The sequence below is a fragment of the Syngnathus leptorhynchus genome, chromosome 7, assembly GCF_054491065.1.
Source record: "Syngnathus leptorhynchus isolate UIUO chromosome 7, UIUO_Slep, whole genome shotgun sequence".
Taxonomy (NCBI): Eukaryota; Metazoa; Chordata; class Actinopteri; order Syngnathiformes; family Syngnathidae; genus Syngnathus; species Syngnathus leptorhynchus.
The window spans coordinates 6,297,357-6,325,082 of NC_141201.1; the positions used below are offsets into that span (position 1 = coordinate 6,297,357).

General features: G+C 40.6%; 3 protein-coding genes across 5 annotated transcripts; 1 reads left to right on the forward strand and 2 right to left on the reverse strand.

The window, feature by feature from the left end:
* Positions 1-96: 96 nt before the first annotated feature.
* On the reverse strand, positions 97-2,887 carry LOC147054432 (thiamine transporter 2-like). Its single transcript, XM_085917008.1, has 8 exons — positions 2,738-2,887; positions 2,467-2,646; positions 2,076-2,241; positions 1,575-1,890; positions 1,310-1,461; positions 985-1,177; positions 775-916; positions 97-599 (listed from the first exon to the last, which is right to left on the reverse strand). Exons 1-8 carry the CDS (start codon positions 2,885-2,887, stop codon positions 447-449), a joined length of 1,452 nt encoding a protein of 483 aa, XP_085773134.1. The 3' UTR covers positions 97-446.
* Positions 2,888-3,436: 549 nt separating this feature from the next.
* On the forward strand, positions 3,437-10,540 carry daw1 (dynein assembly factor with WDR repeat domains 1). Of its 2 annotated transcripts, none has more exons than XM_085917010.1 (13): positions 3,437-3,527; positions 3,651-3,723; positions 4,028-4,172; positions 4,423-4,481; positions 4,554-4,676; positions 4,763-4,862; positions 4,990-5,097; positions 5,492-5,598; positions 5,691-5,793; positions 5,894-6,008; positions 6,589-6,665; positions 8,230-8,392; positions 8,560-10,540. In XM_085917010.1, the coding sequence occupies exons 3-13, from the start codon at positions 4,059-4,061 to the stop codon at positions 8,592-8,594; spliced, it is 1,104 nt and encodes a 367-aa protein (XP_085773136.1). In that variant the 5' UTR covers positions 3,437-3,527; positions 3,651-3,723; positions 4,028-4,058; the 3' UTR covers positions 8,595-10,540. The 2 variants fall into 2 exon arrangements, with proteins under 2 accessions (XP_085773136.1, XP_085773135.1); XM_085917009.1 differs by having other exon boundaries at positions 3,437-3,502.
* Positions 10,136-27,201, reverse strand: sphkap (SPHK1 interactor, AKAP domain containing). 2 transcript variants are annotated; one of them, XM_085917007.1, is made up of 12 exons: positions 27,009-27,201; positions 24,863-24,965; positions 23,880-23,990; positions 17,645-17,704; positions 17,263-17,403; positions 16,902-17,151; positions 13,429-16,750; positions 12,272-12,421; positions 11,532-11,615; positions 11,407-11,456; positions 11,109-11,296; positions 10,136-11,045 (listed from the first exon to the last, which is right to left on the reverse strand). In XM_085917007.1, exons 1-12 carry the CDS (start codon positions 27,041-27,043, stop codon positions 10,899-10,901), a joined length of 4,641 nt encoding a protein of 1,546 aa, XP_085773133.1. In that variant the 5' UTR covers positions 27,044-27,201; the 3' UTR covers positions 10,136-10,898. The 2 variants fall into 2 exon arrangements, with proteins under 2 accessions (XP_085773133.1, XP_085773132.1); XM_085917006.1 differs by having other exon boundaries at positions 16,902-17,154.
* Between the last annotated feature and the right edge of the window lie 525 nt (positions 27,202-27,726).

Genomic DNA, 27,726 nt, shown 5'->3' on the forward strand with positions numbered 1-27,726 from the left:
TCAAGTTGGTCTGCAGTCAATGTCGAAAAGGTGTTACCTCCAAAAACTAAATATTGCTCAAATCAGGTACCACTTCAAAAAAAGAGTTGAGTCAATTTTCATTTAATCTTTCATCAGTTGTTAAAATGAGACTGAAACCCAAGGTACAGTAAGAAACTGAGATTGAGCTCAATTGATTTCCTTAATTTTTCCTTAAAGGGTGAATCTTAACATATCAGCAGCATATACGTGCAACAGAATATAATTTAAGTGGCAGATATTGGTTATGACTGAGTTTTTTATTTCTGTTTTATAGCTGGTATTCAGTAAAAGCTTTTCATGTTTAACTGTTAAAATTATACTCTTAAAATAAACATCTCTACTGTATGAGGTGAACTCACTGCTGTTAAAATAGCACCGTAATAATAATCTACTAATTTCTGTCCCAGTAGAACAATTGACCTTGATCAGAAAGCTTCGTCATAGATCACCTCCACAATGTTCTGCTCCTTTTTAATATCTGGTGGTTTTGAAATGCTTTGCTTTGTACAAGCAGTGTAGGTCCCTCGAATCAAAAACAACACGGAGATGACAACATGGTAGATCCCATAAATGATGAACTGAGAGAGAAAGAGAGAGAAAAATAGCATTTTTAGCAACACTAAGGAATAAAGCTCCATCTTTGGATATGTATGTAATGCTATAGGATAGCCACTAGATGTCACTGAGTTTCCATCACTGGATCACAGTGCATTGCATGATGCCATACATGTTTAGTTATCTGTCCAAACATACCTGTGTCACAATGTCCAGTCCTAATGTGGCTCCATCAACAACAATAAGTGTAATGATGGTCTGCAGGGAAACAGCCACAAATGTGTTGATCCCAAATGTCAGGGCGTAACACTCCATGGAGAGATTGGCCGCAATCTGAAATCTGAATTAACATTGTGGTTTTATTTCAGCTTTTTCCAGAACTCTGCTGTCTTGATAACATGAACTTACGTGGTGATGGTAATGAGCAGCATGTAGCATGATTTAAATAGGGCATAGCCGGCATAGCAGGCCCAGATATTGCCGGGGAGCACTATCAGGAACACAGCGCCTGCTCCGACGGCTGAAAACAAACCTAATGCCAACTCTCCCCACACTGACCAGTTTACCTTCATATAACTCACTGAGAAAGCTGCTGTAGCACCTACCCCACAAAATGGAGACAGGAATGGCAGCATCAGGCATACTATATATACTATATGCATATATATGCATATGTATGTATTTGTAAGATACATTGTTTGCAATTAGTAACGTACTTTGTGCTTTGTCTTACCTACAAGCGAGCATGCAGCTTCTACACCACCATTGTAAACAGATGATGTGGCAGACGGCTCGATATGGTCCCACATTAGTTGGATGTAGTTGAGTATTTGTGTATATCCAGCTGTGGCCAAAGCCCACCACAAGGACCAATAGATCAAATGCCTGCATGTGGATGATTAGAAGAAAAAATAATTCTTGTTGATCGTCACTGTATAAAAATGTTCAAATAATGTGTGCAGGCATGTAAGGTAGAGATGAAGAACAGAAGAAAATGCCTTGATGAGTAGGACTCCCTGAAGCTTTGCCAAAGTAAATGACCTGCACTGAACACATTTTTCCTGCTGCACCAGGCAGCATTGTCATTACGCTCCATCTTCTGTTTCCCCGAGCTAGCGTCCTCCTCATCCGCTACCGTTCCATCAAGTTTGTCCGTTCTCCCAGGCCCCTCCTGCTGGGACTGTCTGCCCAGAGCTGCAGTTTTTCTCCCTTTGAAGAACATGCTCCTCTGAGGCATTGGCAACCAGAAGGAGATGAGAAAAGCCACGCTTGTAACGCCCAGAGTAATGGCATTGATGTAGTAGTAGTCCAACCCTGTTGATTAGAATTCATACTTTCATACTGCCTCCTGAAATTTTCAAATAATTCAAGAGTTTCTTTCACAATTCTCTTTACAGTGTATATGCATGTTGAAAAACTACATCCCAGTGTTTTTGATGTGCATAAATTGAAACTCAAGCTTTTTTAGTAGTTCTCTTTTGCAAGATTTGAAACAGCACCTGCCAATGAGACGAGAACTTGACCCAGGCCGGCACCAAACGTGTACCCGAACAACATGGCGCTGCGAAGGTAACCGGTGGCTCTTTGGTAATTCTCGAGGGGAATCACGCTGTAGATGTAGGAAAAGTAGGCCACCTCTGTAGCAGTCACGACAGCATAATGAATCTGTGGGAGGGTGGAAAAGGGGTGACGGCTGTTTTTAAAATGACATCGGTGTAATCCATAGTCTTCAAAATCAGAGGTTGGGTTCACGGGCCAATGTCAGCCATCTCTCGCGGCCCTTTCAGCTCAGGGCAATTATTCTAGGTTAACCTCCCTTATTGTGACATCTCTGATTGAGGGACAATCATCTTCTGTGAAACATTTGGATTGATAACACTTTGTGCAAACCTCAAGGAAGACCATGGCAATCAGTCCTGGGGCAAAGCAGAGCAGCACATAGTTGGAAACCAGGAAGAACCCCTGTAGCACAATGAGTGGCTTATATCTCAGAAAGTCAGTCAGCAGGAAAACAGGGAAAAGAAAAGCCAGGTAGGAATATGTCCATATGGGAAATAGATAGTTGGTCACCTAAGAAAAAAACAAACAGCAACAACGTGCAAACAAACATGGTTGCTGATGTAGTACTCTAACACATTGCTGGTGGCTGATATCAGCTTACCACTTCTTCAGAGATGTTCTTATAAGGTCCAATTAAGTATGGCGTGAGGAAAGGCTCTGCAATCCTGCAGTTGGCAAAAAACCCATAGAGGGACAAGACTGCAGTAGGGAAAGCCCAGCCTGAGGACTTGAGCTTCTCCCAGCAGCCCATGGTTCCACCTCCCAATAGAATCTCTTTGTCATCTAGTTCCCAGGGTTCCTAATGTAGCACTTTTATCTGATACATGCTTTCAAATAATGACACTTCCCCTTGTAGTCACCACCACTAGCTGGAATAATGCAATGAGTTGGATGTGCACGTGTCATGCTTTATGAGTTTAGACTTTCACCTGTTAGGGAACAGAATGAGTAAGTAGACTTTAATACCATGCAGTTCTGAAGTTTTTAAACAGTATAGACTTTCACCTGTTGGGAAACAGAATGAGTAGAGTTTAATACCATACAGTTCTGAAGGAAAGAGGAAAAAACACAACTTTTAAAACACAACTTTTCATTCCTATTAAAATAATGATTGAAATAATTTTAACACAACAGGAATAGTTGGAGATAAAACAATAATAATAATAATAATAATAATAAAATACATAAATAAATACATAAATATCAGACCGTACATTACGCGTGATTTTAAACTTCCATTCCCGACTGAGCATGCGTCGCAGCCGTGTGCTGGCTGTTACCATAGCAACGGTTTGTTGACGGAGGACGTGGTCTTGCTTGCGCAAAATGAGACTCAAAAGGTTTCTTCTCAGATATTACCCACCAGGTAACACAAACCATAATTCTTAAAGGTGATTTATAGTTCCTCTCGTCGTAAATGTGCCTGCAATTGAAGAGAATTAAATCAAATAAAAAGTGCGGATAAGATATCGTATCTATTACTATTCGATTTAATGACTTTTATCTCCTTTCAGGTATAATCCTGGAGTATGAAAAAGCAGGGCTTTTGAGGACCAAATCAATTGACCTTTTGGATTTGACAATACAGTACGTGCACGATTAATTATACTTAAGATATGCAGATTAATTATGCATGCATACTGTATACTTGTTTTTTTTTCAGTATCAGCCTCAGTGTAAAAAAAAATAGTAGTTTGGACGGATAGTACAAAAGTAAATACATTTTACCTTCAGTTATAAATTGTTGTGCTCCAGAAGAAGAAAGTCTCAAATAATCAAAACGACGTGTTCTCTTCGCTTTGCTTTTAAATTACTTAATTAGTAATAATCAACCTTTTTTTTAACGTTGTACTCAGCTATTTGTTATTATAATATTTTATTTTCTATGCAGAACCAACCCAGATGATTTACTGAAAGAGATCATGCAATCAGAGCCTCTGATCACAGAATCCCGGGCTGAGCAAGTCAAAAAGCTCATCATTCGACTCCAACAGAAACAGAACCAGGAGGACCACGACAGTTTCACTTTTTCCAAGGTTAGTCCATCTATCCGTTCCCTCTGATGTCTTAAGTAGTGACGTTCGCAATGTAAACACTAGAGAGCAGCAGGCACACACAAAGGACAGCAATTGTAATTCAAAATTCTGATAAGGCAAGTGAAGCTATTGATTGAAGTTATAAAAAATTCCTGTCCATGAAATGCACATTCCAAATACAACTTAGTGACATAAGTGAAAGAAAAGTAATCCTAGATACCATATGACTTTTCTTTTGTCCTTTTTCCAGGAACTGAAGGCACACATACTACCTCTGACTAATGTTGCATTTGACAAATCAGGGTCAAGGTGATGTGCAAAATTCTGCCGCCTCATGAAAAAGCTCCTGTGTTCTTTGCTATCATTTTGTTCACTCTGCAGGTTTCTAACCGGGAGCTACGACAGAACGTGTCGTATTTGGGACACCGCCTCGGGCACAGAGCTGCACACTCTGGAGGGTCACAGAAATGTAGTGTATGCCATTGCATTCAACAACCCCTTTGGGTACTGAACCTTTTTTTTTTTTGTATCTGAAAGTCACCGTTATTGTCTTTCGACATTAAGAGCTATTCTGTCTTCATGCAATTTAGAGACAAGATTGCCACTGGTTCTTTTGATAAAACCTGTAAGCTATGGTGTGCTGAGACGGGCAAATGCTTCTATACATTTCGAGGCCATATGGCGGAAATAGTGAGTATGACCTGTTTAAATCAAAATTGTTAGCACAAATCATTTGATAGGTCCAAGACACACTGTGAAATATTTTTGTCTGGAATCCAAACTGTAAGTGTGAAAAATAAAATGGTGTTTTGTGTAGGTGTGTCTGGCATTCAACCCTCAGAGTACACTCGTGGCCACAGGCAGCATGGATGCTACCGCCAAGTTGTGGGAAGTGGCGACAGGGTGGGAGGTGGCCACTCTCTCTGTGAGTCATCTTTTCTTTTCCCTCGTATGAGGCATTTAGTACATCAATAGAATTCTCCTCTCATTGTTAAATTGAACCCTGTTAGCGCTGCAAGCACACCCTCTCAACATCACACATCCGCTCATGATCTGGCTATCATTGTTAAGCTGTTAATAAAAAAAAAAAAAAAGTAAAAACCTTCTCTAAGGGGTGTTGCAACATGGCAACCAGGAGAAGCTGCTTTTTGCTGCCCTCATCATGACACCAATCAATCTTCCAGACAGCAGTCAATAAAGATTGAGATGTATTTAGTTCAAGCGAAATAATCAACCTTCATTGGTTATTAACATCATGTTCTTCCTGGAGAAGAGACAAAGAGGTGAATCAAATTGATCTCTTCTTGATTGCATTCAAGGGTCATACTGCAGAGGTCCTCTCCTTGTGCTTTAACTCTGTTGGCACTCAGCTTGTGACTGGTTCCTTTGACCACACCATTATTATTTGGGATGTTGCTTCCGGAAGGTCAGACATTTTTTCTCGCTGCATCGTAATGCATCCATCGTGTGGAAGAGACCACCGTTGACCTAGAACTGTTTTCCCTCTTTTATTCTAAGATGTGTCTACACATTGATAGGCCACCAGGCAGAGATCAGCAATGTGCAGTTTAACTGGGATTGCTCACTCATAGTCACGGGCTCCATGGATAAAACAGGGAAGGTGAGAAGATCTAAATTATTTACAGCATAAAGAAACCTTGCTCCAAGCCCACCAACCAAATAATGTATTTTCTGCTGCAATATCTTTTTTTTTTTTTCAGGTTTGGGATGCAGGCAGTGGCAAATGTGTAGCCACCCTTGTTGGACACAAAGAGGAGGTGCTGGATGTTTGTTTTGATTTACGGGGTCAACTCATTGCTACAGCCTCTGCTGATGGTGAGACCATTATACTTATTATTTTAGTAGTTTACCCTTATTACCGATTCACAGTAGATGTATTTACAGTCCTAAAAAAAATTATGTACTTTTAGTTATACCAGGCATTAAAAATGAACAAACAAGGGTGATTATTAGTAGCCTCTGCTCGAATAAAAACAGCATCCCAAATAATTGCCAGGTTCATCAACTACTTGACTAAATAAATGATGCACTGCAAATTGATTTCCGTTTTTCCTTGCAGGGGAAAAAAAAAATGGTGATTACCTTTATTATGACATATGAAACCTCCATGAGTTGCGGTAGACACAGTGCTTATACAAATTCCATCCGTAAAGCTGTGTGAGGGACATTATCCAACAAAATCTGCTAAATATTTCACAGTCGACCCATCAAAAATTGAGAACTGATAAAAAAAAAAAAACACTGCTATGCGAGTATTGTCTTGAATTTTTTTAACTCGCTCTATGATCACATCAAACTGGCATTATTATCTCTGCAAAGACATATTTTGAATTTCACAAGCTTGTGAGACAATCTCTCTCATTGCATGCACACTGTTGATTCTAATATTTGCCAGGCACAGCCAGAGTGTTCAGTGCGACCACATACCAGTGTCTGACAACTTTGGAAGGCCATGAGGGAGAGATCTCCAAGGTAGGGATCCTTACTTGTCTTGTCAATTGAAAAATAATAAATAATAAATATAAAAATAAACCCGGACCTTTAATATAAAGCCTTTAACTTTTTTGTTTTTGTTTAAATCATACATCGCCACTAAGAGGCGCAAAACTCAAAAGGCAGTGGCAAAAGCAAGGTTGATTTAATCGCACATTGATTATTCTGTTGGAAGAACGGAAAAGGTGACATTAAATTGACTGACGCTGGATAATTTCCCATGGCGCACTTGATGATCTCTCGCATTATTGTGCCGTGACACTGTGTTTGAGAGTCACTCACGGAACTAGTCTAAGAATGAATTGTTTTCATTGTCACAATATCGCCTGCACCACATACGCCTCAAACAAAAATAATCAAGGAATATTTACAGCATGTCTTTCCCCATACCTGTACAGTAACTTATTTTGCTTTCTTTTAGTTTCTCTTTTTCAAAATCATAACAAATGTTTCTCGGTGGGAAAGGGTGGATGATATCGACAAAATGAATAATGCACAGCTGCTTCGAACTAGAAACATTCCACAAGGCCTCATAAAATATGAACGATCACACAAAATATTGAATTATTCACCGCTTCTGTTTGGAACTGAGAGTAATTCGTAGCAGGATTGTGGCAAACAGGTTTCTTTGAGCTCTTGCAATTGTGTAACTTAAAGCCTCAATTTGTGGCTGGAACTCTCCTGGGATCTGCTCTAAATAGATGTTTATTTGTAAACATGGCCATGTTGAAGCGGGAGGACAAGAGGCCTGCTTTCAGGCTGTTCTATTCTCACTCGGTCCAGTCCAGAAGCTAACCTATGTTGTGATGTTTCTGCAGGAAATACCTGCAGCTTCATCTTTCGCCTCACATAATCAAATGTAGAGGAAAGGTCAAATGCTTTTATAGTGCTTGCTCTATTTACACTCCAGCGAATGAAGGCACAGTGGTCATGTGCACAAAAGAAGGTCCCTCTGTTTATCTGTCAGTTATAAATAGATGGGTGGGGGCTGGGGGGTCAATCCAAAGGATTATGACTCTTATCTCTCTTTAACAGGACACCTTTCCCACCTATGCTTTTTAACTCTGATATTTACCCATTTTTATATGACCTAGTCCACTTTTTTTCTGCCATTTTTTTCCTACTTACCCGTAATAGATCCCGATAACTTTTTAGAGTAACATATTTTTTATTTTTCTAATATTACTTCTTTTATTTGACTCCTCTGGCCTTGATAGGCACATTCTTTCCTCTTTCGTTTTTCTCCTTAGTGCTCTGTTTATGTCTCTAATAAAACCATACTTTATTTCTATGGGTATCTTGAGTCGGGCTAATTGATCATCTCTTGGTTCTTGTCCCATCTGTGTGAGAATAAAACGATTCCAAGAACGATACGCCCGGGTTTAACACAATTGCTTTCTTTATCCTTCTTAAGTATTTAAAATAAAATCCCCCCCACGGGCTAGTAAGTGTTCACTACCGTTCACCTCCTTTTATCATTTTAAGCACCTCTGCTTAAATCTTTTATTCAATACACACAAAATGACTAGGCCCCTTTCGTCAGATCTGCTTCAGTCCTCAGGGCAGCAGGGTTCTGACTGCCAGTTCCGACAAGACAGTTCGCTTATGGGATGCCCAGTCCGGAGTCTGCCTTCAGGTCCTACAGGGCCATACCGACGAGATCTTCTCCTGCGCCTTCAACTACGAAGGCGACACCATTATCACAGGTACAGCACACCCACAGATGTCCTACATTTGGCAAGCTTGCACGTCTGATAATAGCGACTGTTGCTTTGAGCTGCAAATCAAGCGGTCCTTGCTAGCCCGTCACAAATTGTTAATTGCACATCTCCCAGCTGTGCAGCCACCTGCTCATGTTTGTGTTCTACCGCAGGCAGCAAGGATAACACGTGCCGGATTTGGTGCTGACCGCCCCCCCCCCCTCTTCTTCACCCTCGGGAGCCAGTATACGTCCACATGTCACTACACTCCAATTGGTGGTGCACTTATATGCTACTGCTGTTGACAGCTTCATATGAAGATGAGCAGCTCAATGACATGTAACTGCGTGACATTGAAATGTTAATTTAAGTGAGTGCCACTCGTTTTCAGTCTTGTGATCTTCCAATTGCAAGACTTGTAAATCCCCAGCTTGGGATTTACAGTCTATCAATCAAAGAAGGATGACACACTTGAGCTCAAGGTCATCTTGTTGTTTAGCCCCCCTGCTATGCCAGAGTAATTTCCTCCAAGATTTTGCTTTTCTCATGCGGTGCAGAGATATCGGCTTGAAATAGAGGCCAATGCATTTCCACCATGTGTTGAGTGTTTCAAATTCATAAGTCTCAACTTGATACTTGTGTATGTGTTCAGGGAGACCATAAAATGATTTGAAATTTGTTTTGTGTCACCTGGGAGTACAATTGTGACTTCCAATTGCAGTGTTACTGATTGCTGCTTTGTTTGATGTCTCTCCACTTTGCCCTGCCTTTTCCAAGACGTTTTCCAAGTCATTAGAATGCTTTCATTGGGGTTATTTGAGGACATACATATATTTTGTGCTACTTTGCTGTAATGTTTGAAGTTGAAGTAGTTAGTGTTCCTGTGAATAACTCAACTTTCTTGTACTAACGCAAAGGTCAAATGCTTCTGAAGTCTTGCAGTGTTGTGGATTCCAACCAAACATTTCTGGAAAAATACGGCTCAAAAAATTTGGAAGTCAAGCCGAATAATTACGCCTAACCAGCCAATGAAATTTAAAAACTGTGAGACTTATACTCTGTGAGCATCTAAAATTTTAAATCACAAATATGTCTATTTGTTGCTGGTGATGGATAAGTAAGGAAAAATATGAAGATGACAATTATGAATGATTGCAAGCTCGGAGAGAGGTTTAAACATCTGTCCAAGCTGCTCATTATAGTACAGTATGGCAACAGCAACAATAAATTGACATCATTCATCAAAGAAAAAATGTATACGGCAGTCTGTTGTGTTGAAAGAGTAACAGGTGTGAACAAAGAGACCTGCCTCACAGCCACATACAAAAATTTCCCTCAGCCTGTTTGTCAGCACCCGTAATTTCTGGACTATAAACCGCACCCGAATATAAGATGCACCAGTTAAACTTAGGGGAAGATCCTGGTTTGTTAAGATATAAAACTTACTGGACTATAAGCTGCAAGTGTTTTAATGTTTAATTTCCATATATAAGAGAATGTGCACAAATCCTACAATATCATAAAAATCATGAAAAATTCATAGATAAGCCGCAGGGTTCGAAGCTTGTGCAAAAAGAAGTGATTTATAGTCTGGAAAATACAGTACATCATTTGTTGGTTACTGTGTAGGGGTTGACTCAGTTATGCTCTTTTTGACAGCTTACGGCTTTGTCTCGCGTCCTGAATTGGTGAGTAATAGAATTTTCTTTTAGTCACGTCCTATTGCCACAAGTAAGAGATTTCACATCACATGGATTTTTATTGATGTCAAAAGATAAATACATTCATTCACTTATATAATGACATTTTACAGCTCGAATGTGTGCTTCTGTTAACACAAGAGTACCACAAAGAAGTGAAATAAACAGACCAATTTCACTTACAAATTGAACAATACGAACCTTACATGGTCTTCCTGACCATAAATGCTAGAGTCAGTCCACTATTCCAAGGTGCTGCAGGTCCAAACGGTCAATATATACAAGACAACAATCTAAGATCTGTTCTCAAGTAACACATAATAGATCCCAACATAAATGTTCATGTTCACAAAAAAGACGTTTTTGGTGGCTAATGAAAAAGAATATTTTAAGCATCGGTGTGATCTTATGTGAACAGCCATGAACAACAGTAACATTTGTACTTTCTGAAATAAATAAAGGGATCAACACAATACTTTTTGTGAGATTCTGTGAATATTCTCTAATTATTGTGTAAATCGATATACTGTACTTTGGTGCAGTTAAACCCTGCTAACCATAATCTCTAAATGGCTTGTTCCCTCCCAATAGGAATGTCCAACTCATGTTCCTTTGGGATGGATGTGAGCAGTGACAGACAAAAAGAAAACCGGAACCCTCCATGGACGCAAAGTGACAGCGGTGAGGGAAGGAGCATTTGTGAAGTTGGATGATCACTTTGTGCTCTCAGCTTTGGAAGCGGACACACTTGGTGAGAAGACAAGCGTCAGTGTGAGGAAGTGAACATGCACACTGGGGAAAACTAATCCACTTCACAGGATCTCTAAGAGCCAGTCAAACAGGCTGGACAGCGATGTGTCCTCACTCTCTTCATGAAGTTTACAGAACTGAAGCACAGCACTGAACAAGTCCGCGATTCGCCATGACTTCTGGGACAATAGATGGACCAACTTCTGGAACTGAGAATCAGAAGCACCCATGTCAAAAATGAATGTTAACAAACGGTAAGCATGTTTACCCACCTTGGCAATCTTTTGTTCTTTAGACTTCTTGAAGTAGAGAACTGGAAGACCCAGCTCGGAAGCTGCGATCCACTGCAAAGCCACTGTCACCTCTGAATCCATGCAGTCTGCTTCCAGGTCACAGTTTACCACAAGGAGTTCCCTAAAATGACCGCCACCACCTCCTGCTGTCCTGGCTGAGCTGCTCTCTAAAATGTCAGTCATCAATTAGTCACCACAATTCTCTCGTAAGAAGAATTGGAGGATTATCTCCAGTTTCTGGAATTTCAGAAGTTTGAAGCACCAAATTCTTACTTACCAAAGTAACCGTCTTTGGTTACTGATTGGTCGCCTTTCTCGGGCCCTCCACTGTGAATACGTAAGAAACTAGTCGAAACAAAGAGACATCAAAATGTCCAATAATAACGTTAATATCAGAATTACCTTATTTCTGTGCTATGAGATTGCACATCAGAGAAAGTCTCGAGATCGGCCATGCCTACGCTTGAGCCGCTGCTGGTCCCATTGCTGTCAATCATAAAAAAACAAAAGGACAGCATTCATATTTCAGTTCTACGCATTCTGCCTTATCACTGATGACGATCTGCAATTGGTCAAATCACATTGCAGTTGCAGTAGAATCTAACACTCATGTTTGGCGACTGCAGAGCTGGTGATATTTGAATCACGACAAGCCTGTCTGAAAATGAGATTTGGAAGTACTTGGCGTGGAATTGATGGATGAGCCGGTGCTGGTAACCATGCCATTGTGTCTCATGGTTTGGGGATGAAGTGTTCATTTAAAAATGCTGATGGTATGATGGTGCGTTTCACAATAGAAAGATTTCCCACGGAACACAGCAAGCCAAGGACGATCAGTGACTGGCCTCTCAATTTGCCATCAAGCAAGAGGCTTTTGCTTTGAGAAGTCATACTGTACGTTCTACAATGACGAGAGCTGAGCACTGTCGAAGGTTGGTCACGCCTCGTACCGGGCCTTTGTGAAGCTCGTTGTCCGAGCAAGCTGGCATGAAATCAGCAGAAGCAGCATAAAGCGGGGGGAAATAAATTTAGGATTGGCACAAGAGAGAGAACAGGAGTCAGCAGCGATGGGCCAATGACAGTGAGGTGACGGTGGGAGCAGCAGCTTCATTAGCATTTATCGGGAAACGGCAGTTACTGACCCCTCGCTCAGCTGGATAAAACTACTGGTCTCATCCTCCGTGTTTATGTGGGACCAGCTTCCCATGCTCTCTTCACTGCTAGCGCTCATTGAACGCTTGTCCCTCTTCTCTACTTTGGCCGCAACCACAGCTGACCTGTCCCTTTCACTGCTGGGAGAGCAAAATTGATATTGGATTAAAGTACCTCGGTTTCCTCGTGTCTTCTCAGCGTGCACTACACAATTAGGTAGCTAATTCATCAGCATATTTAACGCATGGGCAAAGTCCATTCCTCCAAGGGTTTGCCTGTATTTTCACTGCTTTTGAGCACACTGATCAAATTAAGTCAATCAAATAATTGAGGGCTGTCAACCTTGACAATACGGGAAAGAAATCAACAATTATTGACTCTGAGCGGCTGTGTGTCACTCTTAACCTTAGAGACGGACTGCGATTGCAAACAGGAGCATATCTCCACCCTTATTCATTATTCAGCATGTACTTTATGGATTTAAGGATTAGCGTTCCATTAAAACGGAAAAATATTACAACCTAATGCGAAAGCCACTGTTAGTGTTGCTTTGTTTAGCAATGCAATAAGAACCAAACAAGTACTCCAGATGTAAACCCGGACATTGTTACCTGTGTTTTAAATCATCGTACAATTGTTACTCTAGCATAAATATTGTAGTAAAACATAGCAAAGGACAATTCAACAGTAGGTGTGGGGTTTAGTTTTAAGTCAAAATGTGCACCGTGAAAAAGGTCACTTCAAAACAAAACATTTTTTCTCTCTCTCTCTCTCTCTCTCTCTCTCTCTCTAACTACTTTCATTAGCATCTCTTTTCAGGTTCATTTGAGATTGAGATGCACAAAGTATCGTGACAGCCTTCATTAACTGCAAAACATTAAAATGCTGTTAAAACATCTGTCTGTGCCTCATTAGGTCTTCTGGAAGCTATTCGGAAAAACATGTTTTGGTTTTTTAACTGAAGCTGTCCTTGTCTCTCGAAACACCACCAAAGTCATTGTAAAACAAATGAAAAATGCAATTTGATCTCAACACTGAAAATCTTTCAAAATGCAAAGTCTGGTGGAAAGACAACTAGAACCCGAGTCAACTAGCGCAGATTTTTTTATAATGTCTGTTTTTTACAGTAAAGGTTATAAACGACTACCTGTTGCCGTTGGCTGTAATCTTCTCCGTACGCTTGGTACCTGGCATCTCTGGTGGTCGTTCCGGAGGTCCATCTCTCCTTTCGTGGGTATCCCCCTCAATGTGGATCACTGGTACATCCCTGGGGGCTCTTAAACGGGGTGTACCGCTGTTACCTGCACCTGATATAACCCCCGTTTGTTCCTGACTTGACCTACTCCGACTGCAGTTTAAATGAGATTGTTTGAATCCCCTCCTCCTCTCACCAACAGGCATGTGCGTTTGTGAGTTTGGCCCATTTGGACCCTCTTGCTGATCTCCGGCACATGATTTGCCAATTTCTACAATGTCAGCTGCCAGACGGTTTGCAAACTGCTGTACTTGGGGCTGGCAGTCTCCCGCAGCCTCCAGCTCAATACTGTCCTCTGGATCAACAATGATTTTGTTCTTCCGCATCAAAGACTCAATAGAACTGGACCAGGTATCGTGGATCAGCATATCAGTGATCTGGTCAGTCTTGCCTCTTTGATAGAGACACGAGTCAGATTTGCACAGTCCCGTTGCTGCCACTGAATTGGTTGGGCAGATATTCAATGTATCTCCATGCACATTTCTGGCAAAGCCATCAAATGAATTGGCTTTAATGGGTGAGCTGACGGTCAGTCTTGAATCTGAGGATCGCCTGTCTGGGACTGATGATTGTCGTATGCAAAAGGGAGTCCGGGCAGATGGCGGGAAAAGGCTGTTGCTCCACTCTTTAGTCTTTGCCATGACGTGGTCTTTGTTTTCCTTATCCATGTCCCGGAGCATAAACCTGTAGAACTCCTCTGTGATGCTCTCAGTGCTAGACTGTTTGGACAGGCAGGATGTAGTTCTAACATTAAGGTGACCAATTTTCTTGGATGCCGCCTGTTGCACAGCTGCAGCCAGAATGCTGCTGGCATTTTTCCCTGCATAGTAGTCGAGGAGAAGGTCAAAGCCTCTGCCCTCAGTCTCCATCTGGTTTACCATAAACCGTGAAAATTCATCTGTGATGCTCTCACAGCTTGACTGTTTGGAAACAGAGCTACCACGACTCAAGTTCTGGCCGAGACGACTACCAGGGCCCAGGGTATTCAGTGTACCCGAGGGGTCTGCATCTTCCTCTGGAATGCTTTCATAACTAGAGGCTTTTCCGCGGCTCCACCTCTCACACTGCAATCTGCTACGAGGTTGGCCTGTTTTGGAAGTGTCCACCACATTCAGCTCAGGGCAGTTCATGATCCTGGCAGTAACCTCCGAGGCAAAAAGAGCAAACGGGTCCTGTGGTTCATCAGGGTTGACCGACTCGTCTACCACTCGGTTCACCAGGCGCTCCATCAACTCTGGTTGCTCCTCTGTTTTTTTTTTAATCTCACTGAGGCGTGGTGCTCGATGTTTCTTGGAGGACACACTGTTGTTCTGAACCTCTTTCCTTCTGAGTACCGTTCGGCAAGCGGGGATCAAGAAAGCCTCTGGGCCCTCTGGAGATGTACCCTTGAGGGCACAGAACCAAGGCTGCTTCCCGGTAGAATTTTCAAGACATATGGCAGCTAGCTCCGTGGCCATAGACACCACTGTAGCAGCCAAATCATCGGCAAAGCAAGTAATGGGTGTCCTGCTCTCTGAGTCCATTCTCCAGGAGAAGAGTGAACTGCAAGAGTTGAGTGAAGACTGCGGGGTGAGAGAAGACTGTCTGCTGTCATTTCCCGTCACAAATCGGCCCCGTCTTTCTGTGCAATGAACGGGGATTTCACTCAAGGGAACTCTAACAGCAGTTGTGTCCTGGTGACCAGAGTAGTCTTTTATATGTATGTTAGACTTAGATTGAATTTGTACACAGCATGAGTGCTGCGGTTGCTCTTTGTTGTAAGATGTAAAGAGAGATGCATTGACATCACTTTCTTCAAGTATATTTGTGCTAATTCCAGGAACCATGGCAAGTCTGTCTGTGCTTTGACACATACCGCTATGTTTGTCATTGTTAGTTGATTGCTTATAACTTACTGAACCCTGTAATTGACTTAATGGATCATCGCTTCCTTTTGTGGCAACATGCTGCTTGCAACCAGTATCAAAGTCCTGTGTCTCAAACGTCTCTTGATCACTTCTTGAAATGTGACTAATCTTTTTTTGTGCCTGGCAAAGAATCTCAAAGAGCAAATTGTTTACGCTGTCCTGCAGAAGAACCTGGAGGCTCGGTGCATCTTTCCCAGTTCCCTCCAGTTCTTTTTTCTTTTGGGCTTTTTCCAAAGCATGCTTAAAAAGACTGTCGGCCACCTCGTCGATTAATTCTCCCACTTCTCTTTCTTCGGTGCAGGATTTTTTTGGGCATGTAATCCCATCAACTATCTTGTTATGTGTGGACTCCAAGAGGTCAGCTACACTCCGGTAGCCATGTGGATAAGTCAACACCTCAGCTGCTTCCCTATGAAGTACTTCAGCAATATTTGCACGGAATGCTTCGACACTGGTACCTTCTGCAACGCTGCAATGTAGCGTGAAGGCCGCAGATGTTTGGGCAGCAGTTATTAAACCCTGTGATGTTTTGTAGGCTGGATTAAAATCTGTGTCACTATTTTCAACCTCCCCGGGCGTCTCTGTAAGCTCCAACGCTGCAACGGCACCGGCAACCTGAGCCATACCGCACATGGCTGAGGAAAAAGAGTAGTCGCCTTTTTCCTCTGGTTTCTCTAGCTCCTCTTCTGTGTCTTCTTCTGAAATTGAATCCTTGGAGAGGTGTCCTGCTAGCTGTGGGGAAGTTATGGTGCCAATAACATTGGCAGCGCAGGCCAAAGCTACCTCGACAGGTTTAGATGGAAGCCCTCCATTGCGGAGAGGATTATAACCTTTCTTTTCTGGCATCTCAATGTCTTTTGTGGTAATATCCTGGTCAGACATATTTGACCCCTGAGTCTCTGGCCACTCTGCAGTTCCATCTGCACTGTCTGGACTTTGAACTATGACAATTTTGGGAAGTTCAAATGAGCAAGCATGCTGTTGGGAAGGCCGTTTTCTTTGCACGTGTGTCGTCTCGGAGTGACACCGAGAGTGTGACACACTGACTGCAGCCTCAGAGATAAAGGAGGTTTCATCTTGAGAAAGCCGTATGAAGGCATCTTGTAGTACCGACTCTGCCAGATTGGTAGCGTAGTGACCGGCTGATTCCTTTGTGTGCCGGCTGACCTGCTGATGTGGTTCCCTTTTCACATCTGCATCCTCCTTGCTCTGATGATGAGCCAGCTGTGTCCTCTGACCCAGGACATTAGCATTGTGTTTCTGTGCAACCTCTACTGAGCTCTCTGCCTGTCCACCAGCTTCTGCCTCTGCCGAGAGATAGAAAGAGAGTGAAACACAAAACTATTTGGGATTTCTTTTGTTTGCATACAATTTTTGAATTTTGAGCTGAACACATTTTCTTTTCAGAATGGCATGATTTTGGTATATGTCAACAAAGTATATTTGACAGGACATTACCATTTCTAAATCCGTCATCCTCACTGTCATCTCCCATGTGTTCTGAAGCTGTTAGGAAATCTTCCTCAATAGATGAAACTGACCGATTGGTGTCATCCTCAACCCGTCTTATTTGCCCTTGATGAAGTTGTCTTTCTTTTCCCCACTGGAAACCTGCAAGAAACTTGTTGATCTCAAAGATAATACTGCTTGGTTGGACGAAGCGCCTCTCTCCTGAACGCTGAAGCAGACACACACCAGTACTTTTCTGCTGCTGTTGAGGACGAGAAAAAAAAAGTCAACTGTGGTGAATGTACCATTCTAGAAACACCTCACTGTCAGAATATTCCAAGATTTAATTTAGATCTCAAACTCTAATCACCTGAGAAGGAGCTGTTGGGCGTGTTTGGAAAGTATTGGATCCCTCAAGGCCATTGAGAAAGAGGATTTCATTTTCTTTGGGCTGGTGAGCACTTAGTAATTCAACAAGCTTTGGCAGGTCTGGAGACACCAGTGCCAGTTTCTGTGGAGAAGAGGGCGCAACATGGCTTCTCAGTGCATTGGTTCTTAATTACTGACCCCCTCGATAATAAGAGACGAATACTGATTGCTTGCTACACCCAGCGGGAGCAGCTACCAAATCTACACATTACACAAACAAATTGACCTTATATCCATGCTTACCATGCCAGTGTTGTGTGGATTAAAATGGGATTAAAAATGGATAAAAAAAAAAAAGTGGGGCATACAAGGTTTTTGCTCACCTTAATAATTTTATCATCTCCACAGTCTGTTTTCTCAGGGTCCAGATTTACAAAACACATCTGAAAAAGACAAGGTAAAAAAAGAAAATATATTTTTATGTAAGCAGTGCAAATTTCTAGGAGGGCTGCAACTATCAAATATTTTAGTTTTCTGATATCCAACTGAAAATTCCGTCAAATTATTATGTATTAGGATAAAGAAATAAAAAGATATATATATATATATATATATATATATACCCAAACAGATGCTGGAACCAATATCGTCACACATGTGACTTCAGTTCCATAAGACATGCTATCTGACATAGCTGACAAAGGAGCTGTAGATCAGTGGTCCCTTCATTTCCTCTCCCGTTCTGTCACACTTGCTTCATCTTTTATTTGCTATCTCTTTCACCGTATTCGTCTCTCGCTACAGCCTTTAATGGTCTATGATGGAGTCCTCATGTCAGCGTGGGGAGTCTGGGACTGTTCACAAGGCTGCAGTTTCATTCTCCAGCACACAGCCTAACTGATCTATGTTGGCATAGTCAAGTACCTGCATAGCTCCAGTTGCAACGAGGGAGGAACTGGAGGAACAAAACGAATCATCTGGTGGTGGGGGGGATGTGGAGCGATTTTGTCGCAGTCACGACATTTCTATGTTTCTAACATCTAAGTGCTGCCATTCTAGTCAAACTTGGAGAGAAGTAAGTGCTGGAGGTTTTCCAATGCAAAACACGCACAGGTGGAAGGAATCCTGCTGTTTATTTCAACCATCACCTGCACCACCACCTGCTGCAAAAATCTCCTCCCCCTCTAGATGTACGAGAATAGACAGTCAGTTCTAAATTATTACATCTCCACGCATCACAAATCTTCTTAGAACTTTTTAAAATGTGATATATCCTGCCTCACAGCTGAGATGCTTTAATGCATTTTGAAAATCTCTTTTAAGTGACTGAAAAAGAAAGACATATGTAATTTGTGTCATGTATCTTTTCAACAGAGCAGTTAACATGAAAAATATACATTTATGGACTTAAAATAAAATTGCCAAATTTTATCCACTTAAGTCCTCAAAAGTTGAATGTTTCCACTTTTTTGATAGTCATTCTATTTTCTCCCTTTTTGGGGATTTGCTTTATTTCTCATTCAAAGAAAACATTTAAATGCTTTTTCATCCATGCATTCATTTTCTATATTGCTTATCTTCATTCAGGTTGTGAATGTGCTCGAAACTATCCCAGCTGAAATGACCAGGGACTGGACGCCAGAATTTTTTTCCTTGTGTTTTTCTTTCATTGAGAGAAGTACCAACAATTCGTCTTTGTGTAAAAATCTAACAGGGAGAAAAAAAACAAAACTGTTTAAAAGGTTATATCGTAACATGTTTTGCCAGCACTTGAGTTTGAGTTGATCTGAAAGCTTTACGGATTTTGCATGCTAGCATCCCTCCAGAAGCTGTTATATTAATGCATAATGCATGTACAAGCAGCAGCCGACATCAGGAGCCTCTGCTGGCACAAGTAGTAATTGTGAACGACTTGCTCATCTGGGCCGTGCAGCACAAAGAGGAGTATTATTTAGAGAGAAAGAGCAGATGGTGCATAAAAATAGAGTTACAAGGCAAATTGTTTCTGAAATCAATGCTGCGTCAGGTTAAAAGAAGTAAAACTAACATCAAAAATGACAACACCAGATTTTACTATTGGAAAATCTTACACAGCTTTTTGAAATCATTTTGTGCAATATTTGGTGGATTAAAAAGACATCTGCCGTTCTGTCCGTTTGTCTCATCAATTTAAAGCAGCTATATATAGGGAAATGTTTACAAAGTTCTGTTTTAATATTAATACCTTCTGCCTGTCATAACCACATCACCTCAATAGAGGAGAATGGGGCTGAATAATTCATGTTTGACTTTGTGGAGGAGGAGTGAGGGTATATTTGACCTCATCAAACAATGAAGGCCCCGAGGCACTTGATAAGAGGTGTCGAGGGAGTCGCTCTGAATCTCTCAGTTTGACACCAGATGTACCAGACAAGAACAAGAACATTCATGTCAGATGAAGAAGTGACCATGTTGTTGTGGATGTGAAAAGTTCACTCGACTTTTGTTTATATTTACAGATACAGCTAGCGACTATGTGGCAACGGACCACCCACCCATGAAGAGTCGCTGAGCAAGGCATTGAAACCCTCAACAGCTGCCTCATACTGTAAGTTGCCTCGATGTTCTGGTGTTATTTTCTGAATACACATGTTGGTTGTGAATTTACACAAATAACATTCTTCTTTTAAAATGTGGAGGAAAAATTCATCAGAGTTTCTGTAAGCGGCCAGATCGGCATTGCAAATGAGAATCTGTTCTCAATTGCATTACCAGGATAATTGAAGGTTATACAAATAAGTACATGAATAAATACATGAGAGGTACATGCTATATATTAACATAATTGGACCTACCCGCCAATATTGCGATTGCGTTTTAATAGGTGATTATTTTGTCTCTGTATGTATTTCTTAACAGACACAAGCAATAAATAAATCTGTACTACAAAAAAAACTTTTTTTTCTACACATTTTTGGTTTTTGTAGGTTAGGCTTATGCTAAAATAAGGGAAGATGAACCAGGCAGTTTATTCATGTACTTTGGTGAGAAACTACTGAACACTTTGACTTTTAAGCGTTGTCTTTTAAGTGTTCACTATGACTTGATAAAATTCTACCAAACAACTATGGCGTAAATCAGATTACAACTATGATGCAAATGTATCTGTAGCTTTTATTACTGGACTGCATTTCCTAAGCACTGACTTCATCTAGACACTATATAAACAAATATACATATGTTTAAAAAGTCAAAACCGACCAACCGAACTAAAGGTGCTGTTGTGTCCCCCGCCCCACAAAATTGCATCCTTTACAATTTGAAAACTGTATTTTGATGAATTGTTCAGCCATGACTACTACCCCAAAGGACAGAAGCTGAACAATAAGCTTGCATGAGTCATAAATTTTAGGACAATTCACAATGGATTCATGAAAAAATGCCCACCTTACAAAACCGAATAAAAAGTCACCGCTTGGTAGAATCTGGGCCAATGTTCAATTGAGTCTGAATGGTGCCTGGAAAAATACATCCTGCATGTGTTTACCGTATGTGTGTCCAGACTTCAGCCGCTCAGGACAATACAGACGGGTTCTTATTGTTCTGGCATATTCACACATAAATCCCATTTTGCATAAAATGTTATACACACAAACAGGCAGTGACCAACTGGTGTTTTTCTTTCATCACTTGCCCACAAATCTTATGTTGCCATACAATAATGGATGCACAGACTTGGTTAATATACAAAAGCATTATTAAACGTTTCACTCTGACTTGACAGTCAAAGCTTTTTCTCTTTCTTTCTTTCTTTCTTTCTCTCGCCCTCCCTCCTTCTCATCCTCCCACACACAGCTGCTCTTCTTTTGGTTTTCTTTTTGCTTTTACTGTGACTCCTGTTAAATTTCAGATTGACTCCTGTATTGACTGTGCACTTGTGATATGCATGCTCTTCTAATGCCAGCTCAAATATAAACCTTAAGCAGTAATGCAGGTAGTGGCAGCTTGTGAAAGCAATTATGAGAGCACATCTGACATCATTTTTTTTTTTTTTTTTAACAGACTTATTTATGGGCTTCAACAGTTACAGCCAATTTCCTTTGCTTTCTTCTTCTTCCAGCATGTACGCTGCATTCTTAGTGACCTAGATTTGCAAAATTGAGTTAAAATGGCAGTCTCAATCAATATCAAGCTTTGCTGTTTTTTTATTTTTTTTATTTTTAATTGAAGCTACATAAGGTGGCTTTGCAGATGAAAGAATAAAACAATTTCTCATTATTGCATATTATGTTTTTACAGCCACTTGGGGTAGTTGGCCATTAATTTAATAATCCACTAGCAGTTGATTAATTAATATTAAGTGAACTCAAGAATAACACTCTTTAAAAATAAATAAAAGTGATGATAGTAATTCAAAAAGATTATCTTTATTTTATTTTTAATCAAATAAACTTCTGAAATGTCATGATTGGTTGTCAACTATGCTGAAGTGTATTAAAGTGTAATCTAGATTACCTTTAGCATGAGGAGAGACATTAAAATTGAGGTTACTGGCGAAGATGAGCATGGCTAAAATAACGAAGTTTGTCTTCCTGTCGTAAGTCAACGTTCTAGCTGTGGCTGATGGCATATTTATTCTACTTTCTGGCCAAGGAAACGACATGTCACAATGTGGAGACATGCATGAATCTAATGACGAATGGATTCTTCTCCTCTAGCTTCCAAGCAAGGGGCCAGAGGATATGGGAAATGGACGATGTTGAGAGAAAATTTTGCCAACAGCAAGATTAAAAGGAAAAAAAAAAAGGGTTCAGTTTTGTAGGCAAGATAATCTATTGCCAGGCTGGAAACGTCACTGTCAAATTTCTCATGTCAAATATCACTGGAATGAGATGAGATTCAGTGCGGTAAAATGTGAGTGATTGATTAAAGGTGACAATATCCTGTAGGCCAAAGGTGGGTGAGGGAAAAAACAGAAGAATGTTTTCATATTTTATTAAGCTCATTCTTTTTGCTGTCCAATGCTCACTACTAAAAATAAATAAAAAAATGTTTTTTTCTAACCACAAAAATATTGGCGGGTTTAATGTCACCACCAAAACTGAGTTAATGAATGTCTAAAAAAAAAAATTTAAGCAAAAAAAACAAAACAAAACAACAAAGAAATAGGCTAGTATACAGGAATTCAAATATAAAATTTTCAGAAAATTGCTTTTTGAAATCTGGAACACTAAAAAAGTTAGAATACTTTTTGACTTTGAATAATCGAGGCACACCGTATGTATGACATAGATCAAATGTAAAATGATTACATTCGTAAAATTAAAGAAAATACAATCTGAGTGCCAGCACCATTTCAACAAAAAGATCAAAGGCAAAATTGAAGCTATCAAAGCAATTGTGCCGATGATTGCCTTGATCCATTATTACTAACATCGATCCACTCAATGTTGGCAATGTTGTGCACTACAAAGAAAACTGTGTAATAACTTCTTTTTATGTATATATAATAAAAGAACAGTTTAGGTGCCACACTCAAACCCAGTTCACAATCCATATTTGACCATTTCTGTCTTTTTGCTTCCGTACACAGTTCAGTGTCGCCTCAGAGGCCGTATCATCAATGGCGTGCCCCGTTTGACTGATTAGCCTCGCAAAGTGTGGAAAGCCCGGCAGAGAATTAAGAGTCAAAAGAGTAATTTGTCACTTGAAATTGTGAGAATGATGCTGCGGGAGGATGGCTTGCATCTGTTTACGTTTAAATGAAAAGGAATCCGTTGTAAAGAACCCTGCCAGATCCCCACCCCTCCAGAGAAATTGTCCCATTCCGTTGGAAAATTTATGAATGTGATATGATGACAGGTCAGAATTTGTGGACCTGCTCATCAATCTAATCCACCAAAATCCTGGCGCGCTACCTGCGCCACAATTTTGACCTGCTTTTGGCTAGTCTAGAATCTAGTCTACTTTTGGCCACGTAATTCCCAGGTGAGACAGGGCATGCAATAAAATACGTCACCAAATTGTCTGCATAAATTTTGCATTGTTATTTCATTATGCCAGCATAGAAGTGCAGAAAGAGAAAATGTGATGACCTAAGGACTAAAAACGCAATTCAAAGAGTTGCACAAATTCACATTACAATTAATCCAGACGTGAGCTGAGGCTTTATTTTGGAGTCAATGAAGAGATAATGAGATTTTAGGGCCAAAGGTGAACTTGATTTGACCTCATAAAGATGAAATGGAGTCTTATTATCAGACTACCGCTGATGTGTGGCTCTTTTTTTTAAATTATTATTATTATTAAGACCACATCGCACATGTTATGAGACAGCAGCCTTTCTCTTATTTAAAGTTATAACTCCAACAAAGGGGATGAAATTGAGTCTTTGGTTAAAAAGATAGTAAATATGACACTGTTGAGGAATTGTTTGGGTGTAAATGCATCTTATGAAACTATATACATAACTGCAGACATTTTGCTATTATATATGATTCCCTACTAAATCTTTATCTTTGTCTATCCCACTGTCATTTCAAGATTCCAGAATTCTCGGATTCGATACGAGATGAGACAAGGTTCACGTATGTTGCCAAAAGGGTGCACATGTTTTATCAGCCACAGTCTGCTCCTCACCATGGTGCAGCTGCCCTCTGTGTTGTCGTCCAGCAGGCCCAGTCTGCACAGAGCTTTGTCATTCCTCAGCCAATAGTCTGACGAGTCCAGCACACTGTTACCGCACAGAACCTGCAACACAATGAATCACCTCTGAGGTACAACACACACTTTTTTTAACAGTTTCCCCTTGAGGTTAATAGGATCAATTGACCTTTCGAAAGGGCCTTTGGGTCTCCAGAGCCCAAAGCTAATCAATAACTTTTCAACTAACCGGGCAGTGCACATTGTTTATCCAATCGTAATGATTTTTATCTTATCTCACATGTTAATGAAGCCTTGATAACAATTACCTTGGTGAAGATATAGCGCTGTCCTACTTATTGATCGACGACTATTTTTTTCATTTAAAAGGGCCTGTAAATAAGTCCACCTTGCTTGTTCTTATTTTGTATTTTAACTGAAACCCCAAGCCCACTTAGAATTGCAGTGCACCCTCAAGAGTAGACCACCTGTGCAGACCCTTAGCCAGCTAATGGTGACATAAACGAAGCTGATCTCAAGGAAGGCAATTGCATATTAAAATTCATGCTGCCACAGCTCAAAATCTGCAGCCCTATAATGAGACTGACATCACCTTGTGTCTTTATAGCACAATCAAGTGGAAGACAGTTAAGATTGTGAGTTAGAGCCAAATATGCACAGTCAGTGTGAGGATAACTGCACACCACACAATATAGAAAAGAACAATTCAGCGTTCACCCCAGACCAATGATTTGTTCTAGTTCTCCCTTTTTCTTCCTGGAAGAAGAAGACAATAAATCTACTCGGTGGACCTGAAGCCCTGGCAGTCGCTCTTATTGCGCTACCCCAGAGTGTCACGCGCACCAAAACTAAAAAGCAGACCAACTTGCACTAAACTGGAATACAAAGAACAATCCATGCAGCAGACAAAAAAACTTATATGAGGATATGTGATTTTCACGTATCGTGACTTCGCTTACCTTCTTACAAGCACTAATGGTGGAGGCCACTGTGCTCTCTGTGCTGCTTCCATCTAATTCAACAGACTCCGGGTCTTCAAACATGGCAGATGATTGGAAGTTACTGCAAGACAACAAACACAAAAATTAATTCTTCTTCAAATTCTTGCCAAATACTCAACACTTTTTTTCCACCTCTAATGGAAAACGTTGTCGGTTTTAAAACCTCGAAACAGATAGTTGGACTATCTAGCCAAGCAAGTCCAAGTTACTACTGACACCAAAACAGCTCTCCTTGTACTTTCACTTGTGAAGGCAGGACTTCATTACCAAGGCCCCCCAAATGTTGCACAGTATGTGATTTGCCAATTATAAACAGTGAACCCCTGAGTCTGCATGCAAATGTCTTGGCATGAGTTATGGCTGACAACAGCTCTCGCATGATTGCTCTCATTGTCTTGTTATTTACTGTTCTCCGGGCATTTAATAAGCAGTTGAAAATGGAAGCGCAACTGTGGCCTTCAATTGCAAGGCATTACAGGAAGGAAGTAATATATTCTGTAAAAAAAAATAAAAACATTGGATGACAACACTGTAGTATCGGGATAAAATAGGACACACTGGCAAAACGTGACTTGTGATGTCATAATTTATGCTTGTTCGCAAACCTATTTTTGAAAAATAGGCAGTTTACTCGGTTGTGTAATTTCACATTTGATGAGTGAGCAGGCACTTGAAAGACTCAGCTATTTGCACAAAAGCAATTATAAAGTCAACTCTCCATCATATAGTCCATAATGACAAATTACTCACTCACTTTGCCTGACAAAGATTTGTTGTGGGTGGGAGCAAAACATACAATACACTCCGAAATGAAAGACTCAGGAATACTTTATCTATCAAATGGCAGACAGAACAAGCAAAACTTGTTTTCAATGGCACTCACATGGATCGATTTCGCAAAGAAATAGAATAGGAGTGCCGATTGTATACCTCACATATTTCAAAGCTAATTATATAAGCTTTTCTCTTGAAAAGCCTGACAATCACCAACCTTCCATTTGAGATTAATGAACATTGCCCAGAGAAAACAATGGTGTCAGGGGACTAAAATGGGAATGGAGGGACAAGAGTTGACCATGTACGGAAGATAAGTGGATCTGATGGGCTATTAAGTGCCATCTCCAAAGACGCGCATCAAAACACCTGACAACAAGCGTGCACAATTTTGCCCAGATTGATGTTAGGAACCTGTGATAAAGACACATTGGCATTGATATTCTGTACACAGGAGATTATTGAAGGGAGAGTTCATGTGTTTCATTTCTTTTTAATCTGTATTTGATCGAATAATCTCCTTAGTTCTGTCTGTCTGACTCCTTTCCTGCCTTTATGAAGAGGCACTGCATCTTTTGACCCTTGCTTGACTTTCAAGAAGCGAAGGAGAGACTGTGTGTCAATTTCTCATTTTCCTATAGGGCAGTTTCCATTGAGCCCTATAAACTTTGCATGGTAATAATTGGTAAACAGAAAAAAACATCCTAATGATCTTTCATCATCATTTCACTTGCTTGTTTTTAGATTATTCTTTTTTTTAAATATGTATTTATTTATTTTCTTGTGTTTTTGTTTATTTATTCCACTTATTTATCCACTCAAGGTGGGAAAAAACATAATTGAGTAATTGTTTCAAGGTCAGTCCTGATTCCCAGTTTTAAAACACAGGCAGGAGATTTCTGTCTCAAGAAGACAACTTATCATGAGACTGCTGAAATGTTATTCCTCTAATTGAATCAGCCACACTGCATGAAAGTGGAGCCTTTCAAATGACCAAAACAAGCAGGCGCAGGCACAAGCCTTTTTAAAACCACAGAGACGGAAAATGAGGTTAATATGGAATCTAAGGCTCTATTAACAGCATAGATGCCCCGGTGATGCTGTTTTTGAACACTTGGCATCATCATCCAACGAACCACAACGCGCACAGAATTGGATGGAATATACTTCACCTCAGTTTATATGACAATTAGGCGCAATCGCGTCGTTAATTAGAATGCCACCATTAATGCGACAAAATACTGCACTGAGGAAGTCGTGACAATTAACAGTCTGCATTTTGGCATGTTTTTCTTTTTAGCCCCATAAAAAAAAAAAGAATCTGTATTACCTTGGTGTTTTTAGAAGGCACTTTGCATCTGTCATGGTGTCAGAATTGGCAAACCGTACTTCACTGTGAGAATATTTCCAGCCCGAGATTGACCAAAATGCACAGCGGAGAGCGCAAAGCGTGACGGTGCCCGGGTCACTCCCCGGTCCACATGCGCGTCCCCGAGCGTCCAAGAAAGTGTGAATCCTGCACCGCCTCGTAACAAACTGAGCCCGGTGTCAGCTGCTCGAGTGATGTTTCACCATCACACCAAGTGCACGCGACCAAGCTCCACACGCACCCTCGGGCACGCGTCATGGCTCCAAAAGTGCGCGCGCACCTTGACGCACACGAGTTGTTGAAACAAGAGCCGCGTAATGGATGACCTTTAAATAAATCGATTGTAAAGAATAACGTGCCATTATTAGTTTCATGAGTCACATTGTAGGATTCCCGACCATACCTATACAGAGGACATACAGTTGTTTACTGTTTATTTAATGAACTTATGTTTTACTGCCAGGGGCGCTTCTAGAATGCCTGAGGGCACCAGATAAACACCCGCCCCCCCCAAAAATTGGAACAATTTATGACCAAATATATATTGTATTAACTATTAAATATATGTGTGACGTTTTATATGATCTGAAATATTGTATTAATATTGACGATTGACATAAATAAAATAACTATAAACATTACAATTAAACAAAAGAAAAAATGCACAACACATTTGCTT

What these genes read in the sequence shown, in the direction of transcription:
- LOC147054432 (XM_085917008.1), bottom strand. Translation starts at nt 2,887, where the DNA reads ATGGGCTGCTGGGAGAAGCTCAAGTCCTCAGGCTGGGCTTTCCCTACT. An exon ending in AGGGAGTCCTACTCATCAAG is followed by an intron (nt 1,462 to 1,574) that starts GCATTTTCTTCT and finishes ATCCACATGCAG; the next exon opens with GCATTTGATCTATTGGTCCT. An exon ending in CTGCTCATTACCATCACCAC is followed by an intron (nt 917 to 984) that starts GTAAGTTCATGT and finishes ATGTTAATTCAG; the next exon opens with ATTTCAGATTGCGGCCAATC.
- sphkap (XM_085917006.1), bottom strand. Translation starts at nt 27,043, where the DNA reads ATGACAGATGCAAAGTGCCTTCTAAAAACACCAAG. An exon ending in TGCCTTCTAAAAACACCAAG is followed by an intron (nt 24,966 to 27,008) that starts GTAATACAGATT and finishes GTTGTCTTGCAG; the next exon opens with TAACTTCCAATCATCTGCCA. An exon ending in TCTCATAGCACAGAAATAAG is followed by an intron (nt 11,457 to 11,531) that starts GTAATTCTGATA and finishes ACGTATTCACAG; the next exon opens with TGGAGGGCCCGAGAAAGGCG.
- daw1 (XM_085917009.1), top strand. Translation starts at nt 3,463, where the DNA reads ATGAGACTCAAAAGGTTTCTTCTCAGATATTACCCACCAG. An exon ending in TTTGACAAATCAGGGTCAAG is followed by an intron (nt 4,482 to 4,553) that starts GTGATGTGCAAA and finishes TTCACTCTGCAG; the next exon opens with GTTTCTAACCGGGAGCTACG. An exon ending in TGCTACAGCCTCTGCTGATG is followed by an intron (nt 6,009 to 6,588) that starts GTGAGACCATTA and finishes AATATTTGCCAG; the next exon opens with GCACAGCCAGAGTGTTCAGT.